This window comes from Hyperoodon ampullatus (genome assembly GCF_949752795.1).
Source record: "Hyperoodon ampullatus genome assembly, chromosome: 1".
In the NCBI taxonomy this organism is placed as follows: domain Eukaryota; kingdom Metazoa; phylum Chordata; class Mammalia; order Artiodactyla; family Ziphiidae; genus Hyperoodon; species Hyperoodon ampullatus.
The window spans coordinates 197,884,132-197,905,013 of record NC_136914.1 but is presented as its reverse complement, the minus strand read 5'-3'; the positions used below and the strand labels follow the sequence as shown (position 1 = coordinate 197,905,013).

The 20,882-nt window shown below is 43.6% G+C and overlaps 1 protein-coding gene across 1 annotated transcript in view; it reads left to right on the top strand.

Moving 5' to 3' along the window:
* Positions 1-20,882, top strand: part of PIK3AP1 (phosphoinositide-3-kinase adaptor protein 1) — a gene marked incomplete at both ends in the record, with an annotated part of 109,989 nt that overhangs the window by 33,502 nt on the left and 55,605 nt on the right. The window contains 3 exons of the mRNA XM_079701957.1: positions 15,640-15,776; positions 18,426-18,570; positions 20,652-20,794. Coding sequence (XP_079558083.1) covers positions 15,640-15,776; positions 18,426-18,570; positions 20,652-20,794 — 425 coding nt within the window. The remainder of the gene's footprint in view (positions 1-15,639; positions 15,777-18,425; positions 18,571-20,651; positions 20,795-20,882) is intronic.

Genomic DNA, 20,882 nt, shown 5'->3' with positions numbered 1-20,882 from the left:
TGAGGCATGGAGGGGTTGCCTAAGGTAACCAGCTATAAGAGCTGGGATTCACCTTAGATTGGTAAGAGCACCAAATCCCATGCTCTTAAGGACCACCATATACGTGGCAGCCATGAGAATGCATCTTGCAGACCTCCAGCTGCCAGGAGTGCAACTGACTAAGGGCCGCAGGCCTGTGCTCTGAATCCATCATGGCATTTTCCCATGGGCTGTGCCCAGCCAGTGACAGCATAGCAGGGATGCTATAGCAGGTCAGCTCCCAGAAGACACAGGACTCCTCCAACAGCCAACTTCATCTTGCAGAGCTTTCTTTAGACTACTCAGTGGTCTAGGTTGCTTCCACCCATCCTTCCTTCCTGCTGTTCTTCATTCAGGCTCAGTCCATCTGATGGTTTTCCCAGCTTCCCTCCCCATTTTCTGCTGGAGGCACTTTCCCTAATAAAATCCTTGCATGTTTTATCCCATTTTAGTGTTTGCTTCTCAGAAGAGCTGGACTAACACAGTGTACCACACCACATTTCAGGACAGCTTGGTTCAGCCTGCCAACATAAATTGGGGATTAGTCAGTTTCCTGCTTCTCTTCAGATTCCACACCAAGAGGCTCAAGGCCCAAGGCCTTTCAGTGATCCTCCCTGTGTTGTATTTTTCCCCCCAGCTGGCAACTTAGGTGGTTGGTCTTATTCATCGATTCATCCATTCATGCAAGAAGCATTTATTGATTTCTCACGGTGATTTCTAGACCCCGGGGATCCAAAGATGAATGTCAGGGAATCTGCCCTCAAAGAAATCACAGACTAGTGGAAGAACAATTTGGTCGACAGATAAATGACTCTAATTGCTAATGACTCTTCTGTGCTTACTCTTTGTCAGGTACTCTTTTAAGTGTTTTATATGAATCAGCTCATTCTATACTTACAACTATTGAATGAGGTAGGTGGTATTATCATCTCCATTTGCACATGGGGAAACTGAGGCACAGAGAGGTAAGTCGCAGAGTTGTGATTTGAACACATGCAGAGCCCTCTCACTCACTGCTGTGCTACACTGCCCCTTGCCATGCCACCTCTTCTAAGAGTGTGACTATGCCTGGGGAATGCAGGCTTCCACTGCGATGGAAACCCTGAGCTCAGAGCAGTTCAGTTCCCACTTCAAAAATCCCTGTCAGCTGCCATAGTGATCTGCTGGGCAGTCTGGTGGGTGCAGATGCCTGCTTGTTGTGGATGATCAAGACTTGCTGCTCCTGCCTGCCTGGAGGTAGCAGGATCTCTGCTGGTGTCTGTCTCCATGGCTACCCAGAGCATCCCTGGGTTGCCTGACACTCACTTCCTGGGTCACGTTTGACTGGCTAGCCCTGGACTACTGTATGCAGAGGTATGCTCCTGCCCATTTCCACATGGAGAATCATTTCATAGGAACTCTCATTCGTTAAATGAATAGTAACAAAAATAACAAATAACTTTGTCTAGTACTTTTCAGTTTTCAAAGGGCTTCTAAGTGTTTATCACTTAATCCCAATAAGCCTGTGCAGCAGGCCAGGCAGGTGTGAATATTCTCATTTTAAAGGAAAGGATACTGAAGCTCTGAAAAGTCACGATACCCTGTGACTTGGGAGATGGGACTTAAATCCAGACCTTCTGTGGCTTCCTTGACTGTACTCTTCCAGATCCCCTTGGTAGCTGCATTTATGTTGCTAGGAAACACTACACCATATCTTTAGAGCCTTGCCCTTAGTAGCCAGGTTTTAATTATTGGGGGCAGTCAGTGGCTCCTGGGTTTTTTTAATTTTGGGATAAAAAATAAAGGGGTTTTTATTTTGACCCACAAGTATTTAAGCAGATTTGGATGCCATCTTGTTTTGTATTTTTTTAAAGCAGATCACTGAGGAGAGCATGCTCCCACCCCAACTTGATCGTACATGAAAACCAGATACAGCATTTCAGGGTGAGGAGTGAGAGAAAGTTACCCATTCCAAAGATGGAAAGTGAAACTGACCAGTCCAGTTTCATAGTTTCAGCTGGTTAGAATGCTAAAGGTCAGCAAAAGTGGGGGCAGGTAAACACCCTCTTGGCCTTTCCTGGAAGTGTGATGACTGAGTGGTAGAGAGACAAAAGGAGAGGAGTTTTCTTTACAATTTCTTAACCTTGGTTCTTCTATCAAGAGTTGCCTTCATCCTGTCAGTTCTTGGCTGGGTGAAAATAAACTGCATTTTCGTGGTCTGCTCCCAACAAAGCCCATTTGTCTGTCCTCACACCGGTAAATCCAGATATCAGTGTCTTCTTAGATTAGAATTGATTCCTGAACCAGGAAACCAAGAAGAAGCAGTTTAAAGACTAGTTATTAATGGCCTCATTACAAGTCTGTGTCATACCATTTGAGCGAAATTTACATACAGAGAGGAAGCACATTTATAAGTGTCGGAAAGAGATGAAGAAAGAGGAAGCTTTCATGGGGGGCTGTAGTAGCCCCTGCTTTGTTAGCAACAATGGGGTTTCCTGGACAATGAAACAGGGACCTGCTGGCCTCCAGCCCTGAGAGCCCTGGTGGAGAACTTTCTCCCTAGTGGTGGCCTTTGGAATGTAGGTATGGGCAGTGTGTCTTAAAGCTCTTGATAAACTTGGGTGGTGAAGCTGTGCTTGGTTGGAGCAGCCCCAGAGATGATGGGTCCAGGATAGAAATGGGTTTCTGTGGAACCTGGATCCCATGATGCGGCAGCAGATTTTTCCCCAACACTTCCCAGATTTATCGCAGAGACTGGTTGAGGGAACTTCAGCCTGTGGCCAGGAAGCAGCTCACACAGGGAAATTATTTCCCCACTGGGGTCCTGTTTCCCAAGAACAGCTGCTCCTTTGGTCTGGGAACTGGATAGGAGGTGGGAATCTTGAGTTCTTAATGTGTGGTTCAGCCATTAAACCAGCAGCTAATGACCTAGGGCCAGTCAGCTCATGTCCCCATGCCTCCAGTTCTCCCATCTGCAAAAGGGAGGTGGTCACATCTGTCACATGTGCCTGGGAACACTGAAAAGAACAAATGAAAACACATTAAAAAGTTCTGAGGCACTGGGTGGTGCAAGAGCTCCAAATACCCCTCAGCTTCTCGGGTGAGGATAGAGTGACTTGGCTACGGTACTCAGGAAAGTTTCCTGAAGGTTGAACTTGGGAGGGGGTTGGAGGGCCCCAGCCCCAGCTGGGCGGGTAGGAGAGCTGGAGGCAGATTTTATCACTGGTGGACAAGGGTGAGCCCACACTTTCATCGGTTGTCATGGCAGCCTCAGCTGTGGGGCTATTTTTATTCAAGCTGAAGAGCAAGTAGGGTGAGTTGGGGAGGGGACGGGAAGAACCATCATCCTTTGCTTTAAAACAAAACTAAACTAAACTGACACTTTGAATAGCTCATTTAGAGCAACTAGGTGGGGCCTGGATAAAGGGCTTAGGGGCCTGAGCTCTCCTCTCCTCTTGTTCTACCGCCTTATCCCGAACTTTGAGTACCTTGAGGAGGGCCAGGGGAATTACCTGGTGAATGAAGGAAAAAGGATTCCATGTCTATGTGAGCTGGAAAAGACTGGGGTTGAGGTACAGTAGATTCCTGATCCAGAGCCCTCTACCAAGTGCTGCAGATCCATCGATGTGTAGTGAAACTGGGCAGCCTCAGGAATCTGCAGCTGACACAGACCATCTGGATGGCAAAGCAGGTCGGATGTGACAGGTAAGTCAGCCTGTGTGGGGAAAGTCAGCCACGTCGACCGCCTCAGGAAGTCAGTGTGGGCTTATGGGAGGAGCGGATCCATTCTTCCTTCTCCTTTCTACTACTTTCTCCTTATTTCCAGGGAGGCAGAGTGGCCACCATGAGTTTATTTAAAGTCTGAATTGGGGATGTGTCCACAGGGCTCTGCCTTACCTTTCTGGCATCATGAGGATGATGATGATGAAGGTGACAAGGACAATGATTGACGTCACTCTAATGAACTCACACTAACACCACTAAGTAATCATCACCTCCTCCCTCCCCTGACTTTAGTGCCAGTAAGACATGTGGTAGGTAAGAGTCTGGCATTCCACTGACCCTCTTAGCATCGTTCTGATTGATGACTGTACATGACTTCAGGTGGTAGCTGGTGACTTGCGGGTTGGGTATACTTGTCACTGTGTTGGGAGTTTTTTAAGTGAAGGGGGTTAGGTGGACGGGAAATTCAATACCCATTAACCAAGGAGGGTGAAAAGGGGGAAAGAAAGACCCATGGGTGATGACTAAAATGAAAAAGCAATCTTGATGTTTGCCAGGAAGCTGCAGGAAGGTGGGGTTGTCGAAACTCAAGATCTGAGTCCCACCACTGCCAGCCTCTCACCTCCCCCGGCGAACCCACATGCTTTTGCAGTGGAGCAGAAGCTCCTTCATTGGGATCCACACGTTTAGAATCTGGGGACAAGGCCAGGACTGAGGTCTCCCTTTGTGCTTTCTAAGGACATAACAATAGCTATGACACTGATTTTCTAAGCTTATAGCTAGTGTAAACAAGATACACGGTAGGAGAAATGTTTCGTCTACTTAAGAACCATTTTTCTAAGCATTTTGTGAACCATGCTTGTGGTATGCTTTCAGACATTGGGTTAATTATAGCATCTTATTTGCTCATGAAAGCAGATAGAGCAGGATGTTGGCTTGGTAACACTTTGTTAGCCACTAGTTCGTGTTATTTTACAGACTTAAAGACACTGCTTGCTCAAGGTGTGCTGGGTGGTCAGCCCCTCTGCTTCTCGATTCTGACCAAGATTTAGAAAAGAGCTGACATAGTCTACTTGTGTGTCTGGAATTATTTCAAAAACAAGCAAATTCAAGAAAATTCTTCAACTTTCAGAAAAATAAAACTACGGTTTTGGGAATTCCCTAGTGGTCCAGTTAGCACTCTGCACTTCCACTGCAGAGGGCACGAGTTTGATCTGGTCAGGGAACTAAAATCCTGCAAGCCATGTGGCGTGGCCAAAAGCAAACAAACAAAACAAACAAACTAGGGTTTTAATCTATATTTTACAGAATTTCCTTTTCTCATGAATACTGTTTGGTGACAGGTCTTCTATGTGTAAACCAAACTCCTAGCATGGCATTTGGGGTTCCCTCCCTGTCCCTCTCCCCTCACCCTCCCTGCTTCATATAGAAGGTGCCTCCCTTGCTTCCTGTGGCCCACACACATCATTTGCTCTCTTGCCTTTGTGTCCTTAATCATGCCTTTACCTCTGACAGGAAACTCCTTCCTACCCTGTGCCCGCATTCTCTGTGCCTTTCAAGGCCCTACTTGTCACGTCTTTGGGGATGTCCTTCCTTCTTTGATCCTCTAGTGGCCATAAACTGTGTTTTTTTTGTTGGTTTTTTTTTTTTTTGCGGTACGCGGGCCTCTCACTCTTACGGCCTCTCCCGCTGCGGAGCACAGGCTCCGGACGCGCAGGCTCAGCGGCCATGGCTCACGGGCCCAGCCGCTCTGTGGCATGTGGGATCTTCCCGGACTGGGGCACGAACCCGTGTCCCCTGCATTGGCAGGCGGACTCTCAACCACTGCACCACCAGGGAAGCCCCATAAACTGTGTTTTATAAATCCCTGCTTATCCATTGTAATGTTTTGTTTTGAAGTTATTCCTGTTATCATTTGTCTGTGGAAGTTGGAGAGAAGCTGTTTCTCTCCTGTGCGGTCCCTCCACTATCAGCGAGGACAGAAATATTCTCACCCTGACATTTCTTAGGGGGCCTAGGATAGGCTTTGAATATTTGTTATTCATTGATAGGCATTGGATGTTTGTTGAAGGAATAAAGGAATGAATTACTAATTATTTTATTAATTTAAATGGAAAATATGCTTTTTTCACAAGAATGGTAATCTCAGCACCTAAATGCTATTTGCCTTAGTTAAAGTAAATTAACCTGTCTTCTTCATCCTTCAGGAAGTTTTTCTCAACTTTCTAAACTTCTGTTACATTTTTCATGTGCCGGCACTTTTATAAACACTTAGAAACATAACTCACTTTATTTAGCTATATTTATGGTCTCAAAATGCTTGCTGGTATCACATAGTTCTCTCAGTTGTTTCACGTGGAACCTCACCTTCCCAGTTCAGTTGTAAGCTCCTTAAGGCCGACACTCTCGAGGCACACTCTTGGGAACCCCCGTGGGATCCTTGTCATGCATATTCAGTAGATACTTGCTCAGTGATTAGGAAGCTCAGGCTTCAGAACATTTTATGTCGGGTTTTGAGAAATAGTTTTATGATTTCATCATCATGGCTTAGATAGGCTGGATGAGCTTCATAATAGCTGAGAAATTTCATCCTGAGTGGAAAAGCCTCCGGAAGTTTCTCCAGACCTCAGGCAACTCTCTATACTCCTGCCCAATGTGTGTGGTGGTCAAATTTGGGTCTCAATCCGGGATGCAAATGCAGACGGAACATGGCCCCTTTCCTTCATGGACCACGCTGCCTAGGTTGTTTCGCTATTCATTTCTGCTTTCTTCCAAGAAACCTTTGAATCTTCTTCACTCTTTCTTTCATCAGCCACACTGGAAATCCCGGATGCAAATTGATGATGTCCTCCTACTTCATATCAGCCCAGAGACACATGTGGGCCCCTGTCTGGCTCCAGTGACCACTTCTATTTCATTCCATTTTTGGCTAGATTGGTGGAAGGCTCTTAATTCTCAGTCGATATTTATCTCCTTAATTTCCTTCTCTGTTCACTTTCTTTTTCCTTGTTATCTAAAAGTCAGATAAAATAATTCGACATGTTTATGCTACAGGCCTTCTTCCTGCCTTCCCACCTTTGCTTTACCTTATTTTTAAAAAATCACTAATAAATTTAGCTTGACAAAACGAAAGCAGTATAGGGACTTCCCTGGTGGTGCAGTGGTTGAGAATCCGCCTGCCAGTGCAGGGGACACGGGTTTGATCCCTGGTCCAGGAAGATCCCACATGCCACGGAGCAACTAAGCCCGTGTGCCACAATTACTGAGCCTGCGCTCTAGAGCCCGCGAGCCACAACTACTGAGCCCGTGCGCCACAACTACTGAAGCCTGCCCGCCTAGAGCCTGTGCTCTGCAGCAAGAGAAGCCTACACACCACAATGAAGACCCAATGCAGCCAAAGATTTTTTTTAATTAATTAAAAAACAAATAAATAAATAAAATGAGTGAATAAAAAAAAACAACAATGAAAGCAGTATAGCATAATTCAGCTTTTCCCAAACTTCAGTCACTTGAGGATCATCAACATGGGTTTTGCTTTACCTTTTTTAACAGCTTTTTTGAGATATAATTTATATGCCATGCAATTTACCCATATAGGGTGTATAATTCAGTGGTTTTGGGGGGTATATTAGATTATCAATTTTTAAAAATTGTGAATATATATATACATATACACATATATGTATATACATATGTAACATAATATTTGCCATTTTAACCAATTTTAAGTATACAGTTTGGCATTAAATACATTCACAATGTTGTGCAACTATTACCACTATCTGTTTCCAAACTTTTCCTTATACTCTTAACAATATTTTCTTTAAGTCAATTCCCGTTTTTTTTTATTTAAATAAATTTATTTTAAAAGGAAACTTTGCTGCTATAAGTGAAAAAACAGTATCTCTTGATAGAAACAAGGTAACTCTAAAAATAAAGACAATAAAAACAAAACAGTGGTATTAAATTCTACTAGACACTCATGCCTGCAGAAGCCTGTGGACTTAAGGCCTTGTTCCTTCCCTGGTTCAGAGAGAGAGGTAAGCATGTTAAGGAGAAGTTAAAGGCATCCTCTTACCAAACTGAGCCTTTCTTCTTGGTATGAGTGGGATTGAAAGAATTGAAAGGGGACTGCTTTCTTACTATGTGGCTCAGTGTCACTGCATGTTTGCTGTACACTTTGGAATTATTTCCTGTGTACCAGTCACCTGCTTCCCAGTGTGGGAAACTATCAGAGTGCACGAGAGCATGGATTTGGGGGTTAACTTTCTATACAGCGTGCACTGTGTGACTTGGACAATTTATTTAAATTTCAGTGCCCTATTTTTTTCATCTGTGAAATGGGCAGAATTATTCCAATCTCTTAGCTGTGATAAAATAGAATCACATATGTCAAGGGTTTTGCATGGCTCCTGTCCTATAGTAAATGCTCAACAATGGCAGTTGTGGTCCTTTTAAAGAATAAAGATACCTGTTTATAGTACTTTCCCCAAAGCTTAGCATTACCTTCCAAGAGAAGTTAGCTTTTATATTCTGGAAAACAAAACACACAAACAAAAAAATGCTTCAAGATCAGAAAACATCATTCTCTGGCCATCCTTACCCTACCCCTCCCTCAGACTACCAAGAAACAGTCCTGACTGAACACTAACGTACAGGAAAGAAGCAGTAAGCACTGTGGTCTGAAAACTTATTTGGAAAGTGAGACAGTTGTAGCTTTGGGGCAGAGGCCCCTGGAGCACGTGGGACCCTGGCTGGTTCAGTTGGAGTTCAGTGTCTTTTGACTTAAACCCCATCCTTGGAATGTGCCTGTTGGCCATGGTGGCAGGTCATGGCATACCTAACCAAGGCAGTATTGCTCAGAGCAAGGCAGGACCACCAGGTGTTGGTGAGCAAAAGCTTATGTCATGTCTCATGAGCTACAGTTACAACCCCAGACCAGGAATAGCAAGTGATGCTGCTTCCTGCCCTGGTCCACATCCTCAAAGGAGGCACAGACCCCTGGGGGCGAACTCCCGTTTTGCCTCTTGCTTGCTTGCTGCACGACCTGGGCTGGGTTACTTCAATCCTTCAGGCACTGCGTTTCCATCTATCGAATAGGAATAGGATATTGATTTCTATCTCACAGGGTTGATGTGAGAACTAAATGAGATTGACTATTAAAGCAGTCACCACGATGTTCAATAAATGGTAACTTTTATTGTTGTCAATATTAGTAGTAATCAGGAATCTGTCACCAGCCCTCTTACCTAGTATGAGCTTGTCCACGTGGCTTGGTGTGTGTCCAAGTGCATACACATGCTCAATTCATTTAAAATTCATAGTTTCTTTAGACCCAAATAGTGTTAAATAACTTTTTAGACTCCCTTGTAAAGGAAAAAGAATTATGAGCCTTTAGTGTTGGTAGATTATTTTGATGTTGTTGAAATACGTATAAACATATTCAACTCCTGATGCTTATTGTTCTTTCCCAACTCCAAAAGCAAAACAAATGAACCAGATACAAATACATGCATAAAATAAATACAGGGTAAACTGACTACATTTTTTTTTTTTTTTTTTTTTTTTTTTTTGCGGTACACGGGCCTCTCACTGTTGTGGCCTCTCCCGTTGCGGAGCACAGGCTCTGGACGCGCAGGCTCAGCAGCCATGACTCACGGGCCCAGCCTCTCCGCGGCATGTGGGATCTTCCCGGACCGGGGCATGAACCCGTATCCCCTGCATCGGCAGGCGGACTCTCAACCACTGCACCACCAGGGAAGCCTTACATTTGTTTTGTCATAGATAATGGTCATTTACTGAAGCAGCATCATGAATGTGGCACAAAGCTCTGGTGCTCGCTGATTCTGTCACACTTGCTACAGCTCCCCAGTGTTACTGTGGGACTTCGATCTCCCACTGCATTTCTCTGTGTGAAGTAGTGTATGGGGAAACCTTCTTGTGTTCACTTGGCACAAATGCCTCATTTACATGTCATCCTGCCCCCTGTCTTCTTTCCTCATTAGCCCCTGACAACTTAGCGAGACCTAGTTGCAAAATGATACACACACACGGGCACCACAGTCCTGTGGCTGGACCCAGTTATAATGTGGTCATCCAGATAATCTGGAATGTCTTTTCATCCCATTTTAAAGGCATTGTCATCTAAATGAAAAGCCCAAGCACTGACTCTCATAAGACTACATCTGTGGACTTTTGGCAGATACCAGTTTTGAGAAAGATTGATTCACATCCTGCCTAGATCCCCAAAGTTTTGAAGCAACCTCCAAAATAACACAATATAAAAAAGAGAAATAGGAAAGACCAAGACCTGGATGAAAGTGTTAACAGTGGTTAAGAACCAAAATTGAAACTGAGCTACCTGGCAGCAAGGGCAGAAGGTGAAACACACCATGTTAGCTTGTTCTTATTGTCTAATGAGAGAAAGCAGCCAAGTTCTCTGGGGACACAAACTTCCTACCACTGAATTCAAGGAGTGTTTGCCACGAGGGCTCTTTATAGATGAGCTGGATGCACAAAGAAAGTCTTCTATAATTTCTCCAGAGTTTCTCCAGGCCTTATAAAAGCTGAGAGGATATTGTTAAATTTTAAAGCAGTAAGGATACTATTGGTGTCTTAATAAGACTTTAACTGGTGAGGATCCGTGGGGTTTTCAGTGTGCCTTCACTCAAACTTTTATTTGAGTCGCAGGACAGTAAAGCTGGTGTTTATCTTCAAGGTGGGGAGGGGGCGAAAGGAATCTACACGTTTAAGTGGGAAACTTTGGGGTCATCTCACTCTTTCAGGTGGGTTTCAGTGGTACTTTTGTCTGGGTTGGTATATCCTTCAAAGGAAACTCTGCATCTGCTCAAGTGGTTGGACTCTGGCTTGGTCTGTAGTGTGCTGTGGAAGAGGCCAATGTGGCTGAAGAAACTTAAGTGATGGTGCTGTCAATCAGCGCCACCAGAATCTCCCTACAGAGTGAATGGCATCCTGCCTGACTTCTTGAAATGAATTAGCTGCCAGTAGCTAATTCATTTCAGGTAACGAAATGAATAGACCTACTGGAAGGGATTGTTTATGGGACCCATCTGAACGCTGGGGAAACCTGCTAAGTGCTGTACTATGAGGACCAATCTCATCATAAATGATACCAAGCTGATGAAGTGATTAGCCAAAAGATTCAGGTGTTAACTTCTCTCTTCACCCATCCCCACCATCAAAGTGCTTTCTCATTGTGGAGAATATGAAAATACATGAACAGTTGGAAGGTAGGAAAGAAGGAAGAAAAGGAGGGAGGGAAGGATCATGCAGTTTATCCATACATTTTCTTCTGACCTTTTAAAATGCATTTTCCTTCATATAATTGATATACTACATTATAAGATATATGATTTTATATTCTGCTTTTTTGCTTAACATATCATAAGCTTTTACTTAAAACTCTTTGAAAATAATATTTTTAACATTCTTTTATCAGACAGGTTGTTTTTAGTTTCTCAGCAATGCAAAGAATGATTTAGCAGACATCTTGGTTCACTATCTTTGTCTACATTTTCAACAGTTATTTTCCTCCTTAAGAGAGATTTCTAGAAGTAGAATTATGTGGCCAGATGTGAACATTTTAAAGACTTGCTCTTTCTCTGTATATGGTCACATGGCTTTCCAGAAAGGGTGTACCAGTTTATACTTTCTTCAGCAACAAATGAGAGTATCTGTCCTACCTCACCTTCAAATATTTACTAATTAGAAAAGGTGAAATAGTAATATATTATTTTTATTTGCATTTCCATGATGATTAGAGATAATGAATGATTTTTAATTTTTTTGAATGGGGAGGTAAGTTTTATTTCTTCCTTTGTGAATTATCTACTTATTGGGCTTTGGGTATTTTTAAAGAGATTTCTATGACCTCTTCATATATTAAGGAGATCAGCCCCTTGGCATATTTATGTCAAATTTTTTAACCAATTTGTGGTTTGCCATTGAATTTTTTGGTAACAGTTTTATTGAGATATAGTTCACATAACAAACAATTTACCCATTTAAAGTATACAATTCAATGATGTTTTTGTATATTCACAGACTTGTGCAACTATCACTACAATCAGTTCTAGAATATTTTCATCACCTCAGAAAGAAACCTCACACCCTTTAGCTATAATCTCCCAACCTCCCCCAGCTTCCCAAGAACCCCAGCCCTAGGCAATAACTAATCTACTTTCTGTTTCTATAGATGTGCCTATTCCAGACATATCGCATATTTGGAATCATATAATATGTGGTCTTTTGTGGCTGGTTTCTTTCACTCAGCATAATGTTTTCAACGTTCATCTATGTTGTAGCATATATTGGTATTTTATTCCTTTTATGGCTGAATAATTTGTCAATCCATTCATCAAAGAATGGACTATTGGGTTGTTTCCACCTGTGTCTATTATGACTAATGCTGCCAAAGCATTACAATTTAGTTTTTAGGTTTTTATAAATTTGTTTACTAAAATTTTAAATTCATGCCATCAACTCTATTGCTTTTTGGATTGTATTTCTTCAGTTGTTTTTAAGGTAAACAAATCTTTTCCCAAAACAATGATAAAATTTTCAACCATATTTTTATCTTTTTAATTTTTAAAAATTTGTTTTCATTGTTCATTTCAATCTGTAATCCATCTAAATTTTATTTTGGAGTGTATAAGAATTAGGAAGATTCTAAACAGTCTCTCTGTCCCTCCATGCCCACCCCAAATAGCTAAATTTTTTCAGTACCATCTGCTGTCATCCTCACCAACCATTTTCTTTATTCTGTACTGATTTTTAGTGCTTTCTTTACCACATATTAAGTTTTTATGAGAATGAAACTTGATTTTGCAGTTGTCTGTTGTATTTAATTGCTTGGTTTAATTTTTTGATACATTTAATATAAAATAAGACTATCCTTTATTGTTTTTTAAACTTTAGTAGGAGACACAAAACCTATATAAATGGAATTTTCCTAGATAGGAAAATTAAATGTTGTAAAGAAAAACATCATGGCAACTACAATTTAAAATTCAATGCAGCAATGGGTGTGTGACCTGTACTTTACATTTTATTTGAAAAGTGAGAAAAATTTTCTGTGTGATTATTGTTTTAGTCAGATTTTCTACTTATTTTGAGACAATTTTGGTAATTTATATTTTTCTATAAAAGTTGTATTGAAATAAAAAAAAAACTCTTAGCAATGAGTTTTCACATCAGTATGTTTCTAAAATTCTTCTCCATACCTTTCATCTCCATACCTTATCATCTCTTTCTTATTTGGCTTATTTCTATTTCTCTGTTCTTTTCTTGATTATATTTACTATAGCTTTGACTCTTTGGCCAGCCAACTAATTGGGTCAGTAATTTGGGAGAAATGAAGAGATTTTCTTTTTTTAAATTAATTAATTAATTTATTTATGACTGCATTGCGTTGCTGCACATGGGCTTTCTCTAGTTGCGGCGAGTGGGGGCTACTCTTCGTTGCGGTGCGTGGGCTTCTCATTGTGGTGGCTTCTCTTGTTGCGAAGCATGGGCTCTATGTGCACAGGCTTCAGTAGTTGTGGCACGCGGGCTCAGTAGTTGTGGCTTGTGGGCTCTAGAGCGCAGGCTCAGTAGTTGTGGCGCACGGGCTTAGTTGTTCTGTGGCATGTGGGATCTTCCTGGACCAGGGCTTGAACCTGTGTCCCTGCATTGGTAGGCAGATTCTTAACCACTGCACCATGAGGGAAGTCCCTGAAGAGATTTCTTTTTTTGAAGCAATAGATTGTACTGTGTGTCTATCCCAATGAGATTATACCTGTACAGTAAATTATAATAGGTTGATACCCACCACGCTAGCCACACAGAATAGTGTCTAAACAATTCTAGAACGATAAGTAGTTCCAGGGAGCTTCTTGCAGCTTTAAGAAACTGACTGAATGTTTTAAGTCAATGGGGTTATTTTCTCATCCAGGAAGAACTTCAGAAATGAAAAACTGGCATGTTCAGGCATCAAATAATACAAAATTAAAGCTTGATGTGGTGTTATATAATTATTAAGAAGAAGAATATTATCCCTAATTTTTTGGCTCTTTCTTTCACAGATTCCCATGGTGGGTGGGAGTTGCTTGGATGGCGTACAGCTCTGTTCATGGAGATGGTCCCTGGTCATTTTAGTAGTAACCAGTCAAGGAGAAAAGGATGTGGGGTAGGGCAGATCCAATGGAGAAAATGGCAGCCTTCGGTTAATTTCACTTGGACCGCAGAGAGGTGGGAAGACTACTGCACTTAGCCTTTGCAGGGGGATAATTAGCACTGAGTAAGTGAGGTAGGACTGAAAGGAAAGGAAAGATAGAAGAGATTGATGGTTCTGATGCCTAGTGATAAACAGTTCCTCCTTGAAACTCCCAGGGTTCTTTGCCCCCTCTCTTAGCACTAAGATCTGCCTGGATTCCTGCTGTGTGAACAAGGTCAGAGACCAAGCTGCACTCAGCCCGGCCTTCTGGAATAGTGTGTCTTGGGAGAAATCACCGAGAGGGGATGAGCAGCAGGAGTACGTGCCTCACTGCCCATCACACTTTGGGGCCTTGTGTAGACATCTGTCAGCACACATGTCAGGCTCTAGGACAAGACCCCTGTCCAAGGCTGTGGGGCTTTTAAATTGCGTATCTGGGAAGCCTCAGCCCCTCTCCCAGCCTGAGAAGGTCCCTGGAGGCCCTTGCCTCACAGTAATAGCCCTAGGACACGGTGGTGCTTGGTTCCCCATCCCTGCTTTGCCACCTCAGCCTTCATGGTTGTGGGAGCACAGCCCATTCCTGACATGACCTGGGATCTAGAGTGCAAGCTTGTGTTACAGCTTTCTGTGGGGACATATCAGTGGCCTGGTCTGCCACCCCAGCTTTCTCCCAGGAAGGATTGCACTCCTTCCATGGGAGGCCAGCCTGCAGGAATCAGCCAAGTTAACCCCTACCTCTCACCAGCCCTTTTAGATGAGGGTTCTCTGAAGGTAGGACGGACGTCCGGTTCACCTTCATGTCCTCGCAGTACCTAGTATGTTTGTCTGGCTCTGTCAGTGGTTTAGGAATGGAGAAGAGCAAGCCCAACGAAGGGACTAGATGAACCTTCCATTCTTAACCATTTTGTTCCTCTTTGAGGAACACACACACACACATGCACACACACACAGAATCTTGCACACAGGTACCCTATCAATCAATGAGCCCTGGTTAAGAGCCCCTGCCCTAGAATGCTGGTAGGTTCCACTTACCCCCATCTCAGCATTATCTCATTCTGTGCCACACCCTATCTGCACACCCCTGCTCGCCTTCACTGAATCTGTGCACGCTCTAATCTTTCCACAGCAGAGGTGTTGGCTGCGGTACTGATTTGGAACCCAGTTATACTCTAAGATTTGTTGAAAGTGATTGCTTTTTACCCTTGCTCCAGAGAGAGTATGTTAGCTAGCCATGACCATGAGGAATAATCGCTTCCTGGAAAGTGCAGGTTTTACTTGATGTTCAAAAGATGACCTTTAAGTGGACAGTCCGTTCTTGACACACACACCCGCCCACCGAGGAGAAGGGGCCTCTTTCCTCACAATCACTGAAGCCAGCCCTGCAAGAAGTCCAGAGGTAAAGCTTCCAGAAGTCTATTGTTTGCGACTAGACCTGTCAGCCTCAGACAGCAGCCCGCCTCAAATTTTTTGGCTTTTCTCCACACCATCGTCCTCTTGTCTTCACCCTCCCCTCATGGCCTCCATGGTGGTTGACTTTTCCCCATGAGGTCCTCTTTCATGATTTCCTGAGTCACTACCTTCAGCCTGTATTTGTTTGACGGTCAGAGCCATTTCCTATTTGGTAACTTTTGGGGTTTTAATGGGGGTGGAACATGCCCAGCACTGCTTCCTTCTCTGTCCATTTAGCCGTGTTCTCTGTGCCACAGATTCTGGCTGCGACTCAGTCACTGACACTGAGACCGAGGACGAGAAGGTCCTTCCCTACTCGGAGCAGCAGAGCCTGCCCCCGAAGACTTCACCCGGGAACCTGATGGTGGTGCAGCCGGACCGCATCCGCTGTGGGGTAGGCGCTGCTGGGGCTGGTGGATGGATGTTGGAGCATGGGCTTTGGGGCTTTTCAGTGGAAGTTTGTTGTAGTAAAGGGAGCGGGGTTCTCCTGTTGCACCTTACTGTAATCCCAGCCTTCCCGTGGGGTTTCCCTGTGCACTAGCTACCCTGGGACCCCCGGTGCCCGGGCCCTGGGCACACCTCACTCCTTTAAGTCAAAGGGAGACGAGCCCAGGAATGTATGTGTCATCAATCTAAGACATTAAGTTCATGATCAAAAACTTAGAACGTGTTGAAGACCAGCAGACGTGAACATTACAAAACACTTGTATGCCAACCCTGGAGTTAGAGGCCGGGGTCTGTTCCTTCCAGCCTAGCGCTGGGCATTTTGAGAGCTTGCTTCTCCATCAACTGGCCCCCTTTACGGCCCAAATGAATGCCTTGAATCTCGGTGGCTGAAACTTGCTGCCCAGCATCGCTTGCAAAAGGGAGAAAATTAATGCCTGAGCATGTGACTAATGTTTCCAGGGGTAGGACCTATGTTAAGAGGTGACCTGAATGTGATGGCCAACTGATGGGCCACTGTCATTTGAATCCTACCATAGTATTGATAGTTCTTCATTATCTTTCTTTTCCTGATGAGAAATGTGTGATACTGGTTCAGAGCACTGAATCACTTTTTTGTGGGTAGGAGCCCTGTGCTAAGTTTGCCACTGTGGGCTCCTGTAGGCAAGAGGGCATGATGGCCATGGAAATGGGAAGTCCTAGCTTCCCTGCACTTGTGAGTGGTTTTCTGCGCAGCCTGAGGCCACAAGGCATTGGGCAAGGACTCCCTCCATGAGGGCTGCAAACTGCTGCTTCGGGTTGGATTGAGCTCATAGACATGTTTGGTTCCAGCTGCACAGTGTTCTAAAGAGTCAGGCATGAAAACCTGTTTCCAGCCTCCTTTGAATCAGAATCTGGTAATACCAGGCCTGAGATGAGCAGCTGGGTCAAGTGACCTTTTAGATGGGGCTGTGCATCCCTAGGTCGCTGGTTCTCATCACTCCCCTGTCTTTGTACCCACTTCACTCCTTTTCCTTACTGTCCAGGCCTTTGTAGTGGGCATTTCAGTTTCCAGTGTCCTCGTGCTCCTTCCTGCCTGCCCCATGCTCCTTTCATCCTGAGACCGCGCTGGTGGGTGCCTGTGGGGAGAGGGTTTAGAACTAAAGGATGATGCCCCTCCCATGCCCCCTGGTTTTCCAGGCTTTGGCTCCTTCTCCTGTGCTGGTTGCCACTGACCCAGGATTCTCATTGTTGCCTGCTCCTGGTCCCTGGCTCCTGGGGCTGCTGGGCTGGGGTTGGGTCCTGACCGTCAATAGGAGACACACACTCGTCTTCTCTGGCTCCCCATGCTCCCTGGGAGAAGGGGCAGGTGGGAGAGGGCTGGACCTGCAGTGGGAATCAGGTCAACCACAAACACATTCACATTCACCCTAAGCAGTCTCCGTGAGCCAGGACCACATCCCCCTCCCACCTGTTCTGGAATCGTGGCCCTTGTCATGAAGGCCTACTATAAGGGCTGGAGAGCAGAATCTTACAATGAACACTTGGGGATTAGCTATGGCCAGAAATTCCTCCTTCTCCCCTGCTTTTTTTTTTTTTTTTTTTTTGTGGTACGCGGGCCTCTCACTGTTGTGGCCTCTCCCGTTGCGGAGTACAGGCTCCGGACGCGCAGGCTCAGCGGCCATGGCTCACGGGCCCAGCCGCTCCGCGGCATGTGGGATCCTCCCGGACCGGGGCACGAACCCGTGTCCTCTGCATCGGCAGGCGGACTCTCAACCACTGCGCCACCAGGGAAGCCCCTCCCCTGCTTTTGGGAGGGCCTGTTCTTTCCAGTTCAGTGTCTTAAGAGCTTAATCGCGTAACCAGCCCAGTAAAACAGATAATTCCATTTAGCAGGTTTGGCAGGAGGTCTCAAAGCAATGTAAAATAGCTACTTAGGTTGCTCAGTGCCTTGGGAAAATTAATCCTCCAGTAAGTTATTTTTGTCCATCTAAGAACAGCATAAATTGCAGAACCCAAGAGGGCTTCTCTAAACCAGTACCTCTCACTCTGTAAGGTGCATGAGTCACCCAGGGGTCTTGGTAAAATGCAGACTCTGGTGTGGTCGGTCCAGGCAGGCTTGAGATTCTGCATTTCTAACAAGCTTTCAGGGATGCCAATTCTGCTGGTCCCTTGGCCTCGCTTTGAATAGCAAGGCTGATCTAGATTAGTGCTTCTCAAACTATCTGTGGTGAAGAACTTTAAAAAATTTTTGTTGTTTTAAATTTCCAATTCTGCCATGGACCAACACTTTTATAATATACAAAAAGAAATGCTATAAAAATTAAATAAAAAGACATGAAATACAAGCCCCAGGTTTTAAAATTATTATTAGGTTTGACAGACCTAAAATTACTCTATCAAATTGCTATTAAGGTTTATAAATGTTCACTCTTGGTTTTTGTAACTTGTCTTGTTGGGACTCATGGCAAGCAGTCACTGCCCGCCACTGGACTGCAGACCCCACCCTGCTCTGGAACAGCCTCACTAGGTAGAGCTGGGGCTGCAGAAGCTGGGGAGGCCCTCTGGCTCAGCACCCTAACAGGAGGGAGAAGGGACAATGACTGGTTTCCCGTTCCAGGCAGAAACCACTGTCTACGTCATTGTGAGATGTAAGCTGGATGAGAGGGTGAAAACAGAAGCCGAATTTTCTCCTGAGGATTCTCCCTCGATAACGGTGGATGCCAAGCTGGAGAATGAGTACACCGTTTCCATGAAAGCTCCCAGTAAGTTGCCCCATTTACCTCCAGAAATTAGGCATCATGTGAAGAGTTCCTCTCTTACTTTCTTTTACTTGCCGACAACTGTCTTCATCAGCCACTGAGAAAAGTGACAGCCAAGATTTGGATTTGGTTGCCATGTTCTATTTAAAGGAAAAGGAAGTTATAGAAACATACACATGTGATTGGGGTGGGGGGAGATGGATATACTAAAATGTTTATAAAGTTCATATATTAACATTTTTTGAAATTAGAGAAAAATAGGAAAAGTGGGGGAAAAAGTCATCTGACACCCTACCACTCAGTCTTTTTTGCCTTTTTTCATAATTTTTATAAACATAGTTGTTCCAATAGAATCTATTACCTTATATTCCGTTTTTCTTTATGTAATCTTCATTTATTCTCTCTTCATCCCTTTACATCTGTACTATTACAGGGAGTTTGTAACTTTCCATTTTATAACATATTTTTTCTATTACAAAAGTAATGTGTGCTCATACAGCAAACTTGGAGAATACAGTAACCGTAAAAGAAAGTAGATAGAAAATTACCCATATGCCCACCCTGCCAAGGAAATCACTGGTTTCTGTATTTTTCCACATCTGTGTACATAGCTTTATGTCTTGTAACCAACTTTCATTACCTGGAAATACACTATGAATATATTCCCATGTTAATAAATACTCTTTTACAAAATGATGCTAATGGTTGCAAGGTAATCCATTGTATAGATGTACCACAATTTATAAAACCAGTCCCTTGTGTTGGATCTATATCTTAAAACCATAATGTTTAAAGCTGTATAATACTCAGTTGAATAGAAGTATCTATCATCTTTTAATTTTTCATTTCCTCATTGTTGCATATTTATGTAATTTCTGATTTCTTACTGTCTTATTTATTTATTTTTAACATCTTTATTGGAGTATGATTGCTTTACAATGGTGTGTGAGTTTCTGCTGTATAGCAAAGTGAATCAGCTATATGTATACATATATTCCCCATATCCCCTCCCTCTTACGTCTCCCTCGCACCCTCCCTATCCCACCCCTCTAGGTGGTCACAAAGCACCGAGCTGATCTCCCTGTGCCATGTGACTACTTCCCACTAGCTATCTGTTTTACATTTGGTAGTGTATATATGTCAGTGCACTCTCTCTCTTCATCCCAGCTTACCCTTCCCCTGCCCCGTGTCCTCAAGTCCATTCTCTATGTCTGGTTTTATTGTCTTATTATTTTAAATGATGATATATTGAGCATCTTTATGCAGGCAGGTTTTTTTTCTTTTGTGTTTAGGATTATGTCCTTGAGATGGAATCCCTGAAACAATGGGCATTTTTAAGGGTCCTGGAAGATAGTGCTTAATTGCTGTATGAAATATTACTATTCTCATTTATTTGCTATACTGTCACCAATGCTAGGCATTATCACTTTGAATATTTTTGCTAATTTGATATGTTTCTAAAAAGTAGTCCATTGTTTTAATTTGTATTCCTTTGATTTGTAGCGAGGTTAAATATTTTTCCATGTTCTCTACTTGTCGCATTTCCTCTTTTGTGAATCGAATCTTTATGGCTGGTGTATTTTTAGTTTTTTCTTTTCCCCTCAAAACCCCTTCCTGTGGTGTAGAAGAGAGAGAGCACCCAAGGAGAGCACATAGTAATGACGGCAGCAGAGCAAGTGAATCAATTCTACTGGCCTAATGGGGCGGAAGCTCGGAGTCCCACCGCCAGGTCCCACCTCTGGCGACCACTGCCCTTTGTATAAAGTGCTTTAAATTCAACTCTTCTTCCTGTCTGTTGTGACACTGGGCCTACAGTAATGAGCAAAACAGATGAAAATCTTCCGAAAGTTAAATTGCAGACCCAGTGAGGATAATTCCTCTGACTCAGAGCCCTCCCGTGTGTTAGTGTGCCCACTGCTACTTCTACTGTTTCCCTCACTTCCCAATCTTGCAGCTCACCTCCAAGATCTTTCTTCCAGTCCCCAATTAATTTCTTCACCATTTAAGTAATCCATGAACGCTTTTCCCTGTACTCTTGTACTACAAAAAAAGAGCAGTTTTATAGTATCTTTTCTTCTGTTCAGACCTTTCATCTGGGAATGTTTCTCTGAAGATATATTCTGGGGATTTAGTGGTGTGCGAAACCATTATCAGCTATTATACTGACATGGAGGAAATTGGGAATTTATTGTCCAATGCTGCAAATCCTGTGGAGTTCATGTGTCAGGTAAGGATGATGAAAGGACACTGGAGTTTTCTGGACCTGTAGTTTCTGCTCATGGTTCACCAGTCTCAAATCTGCTGGATGGGAGATA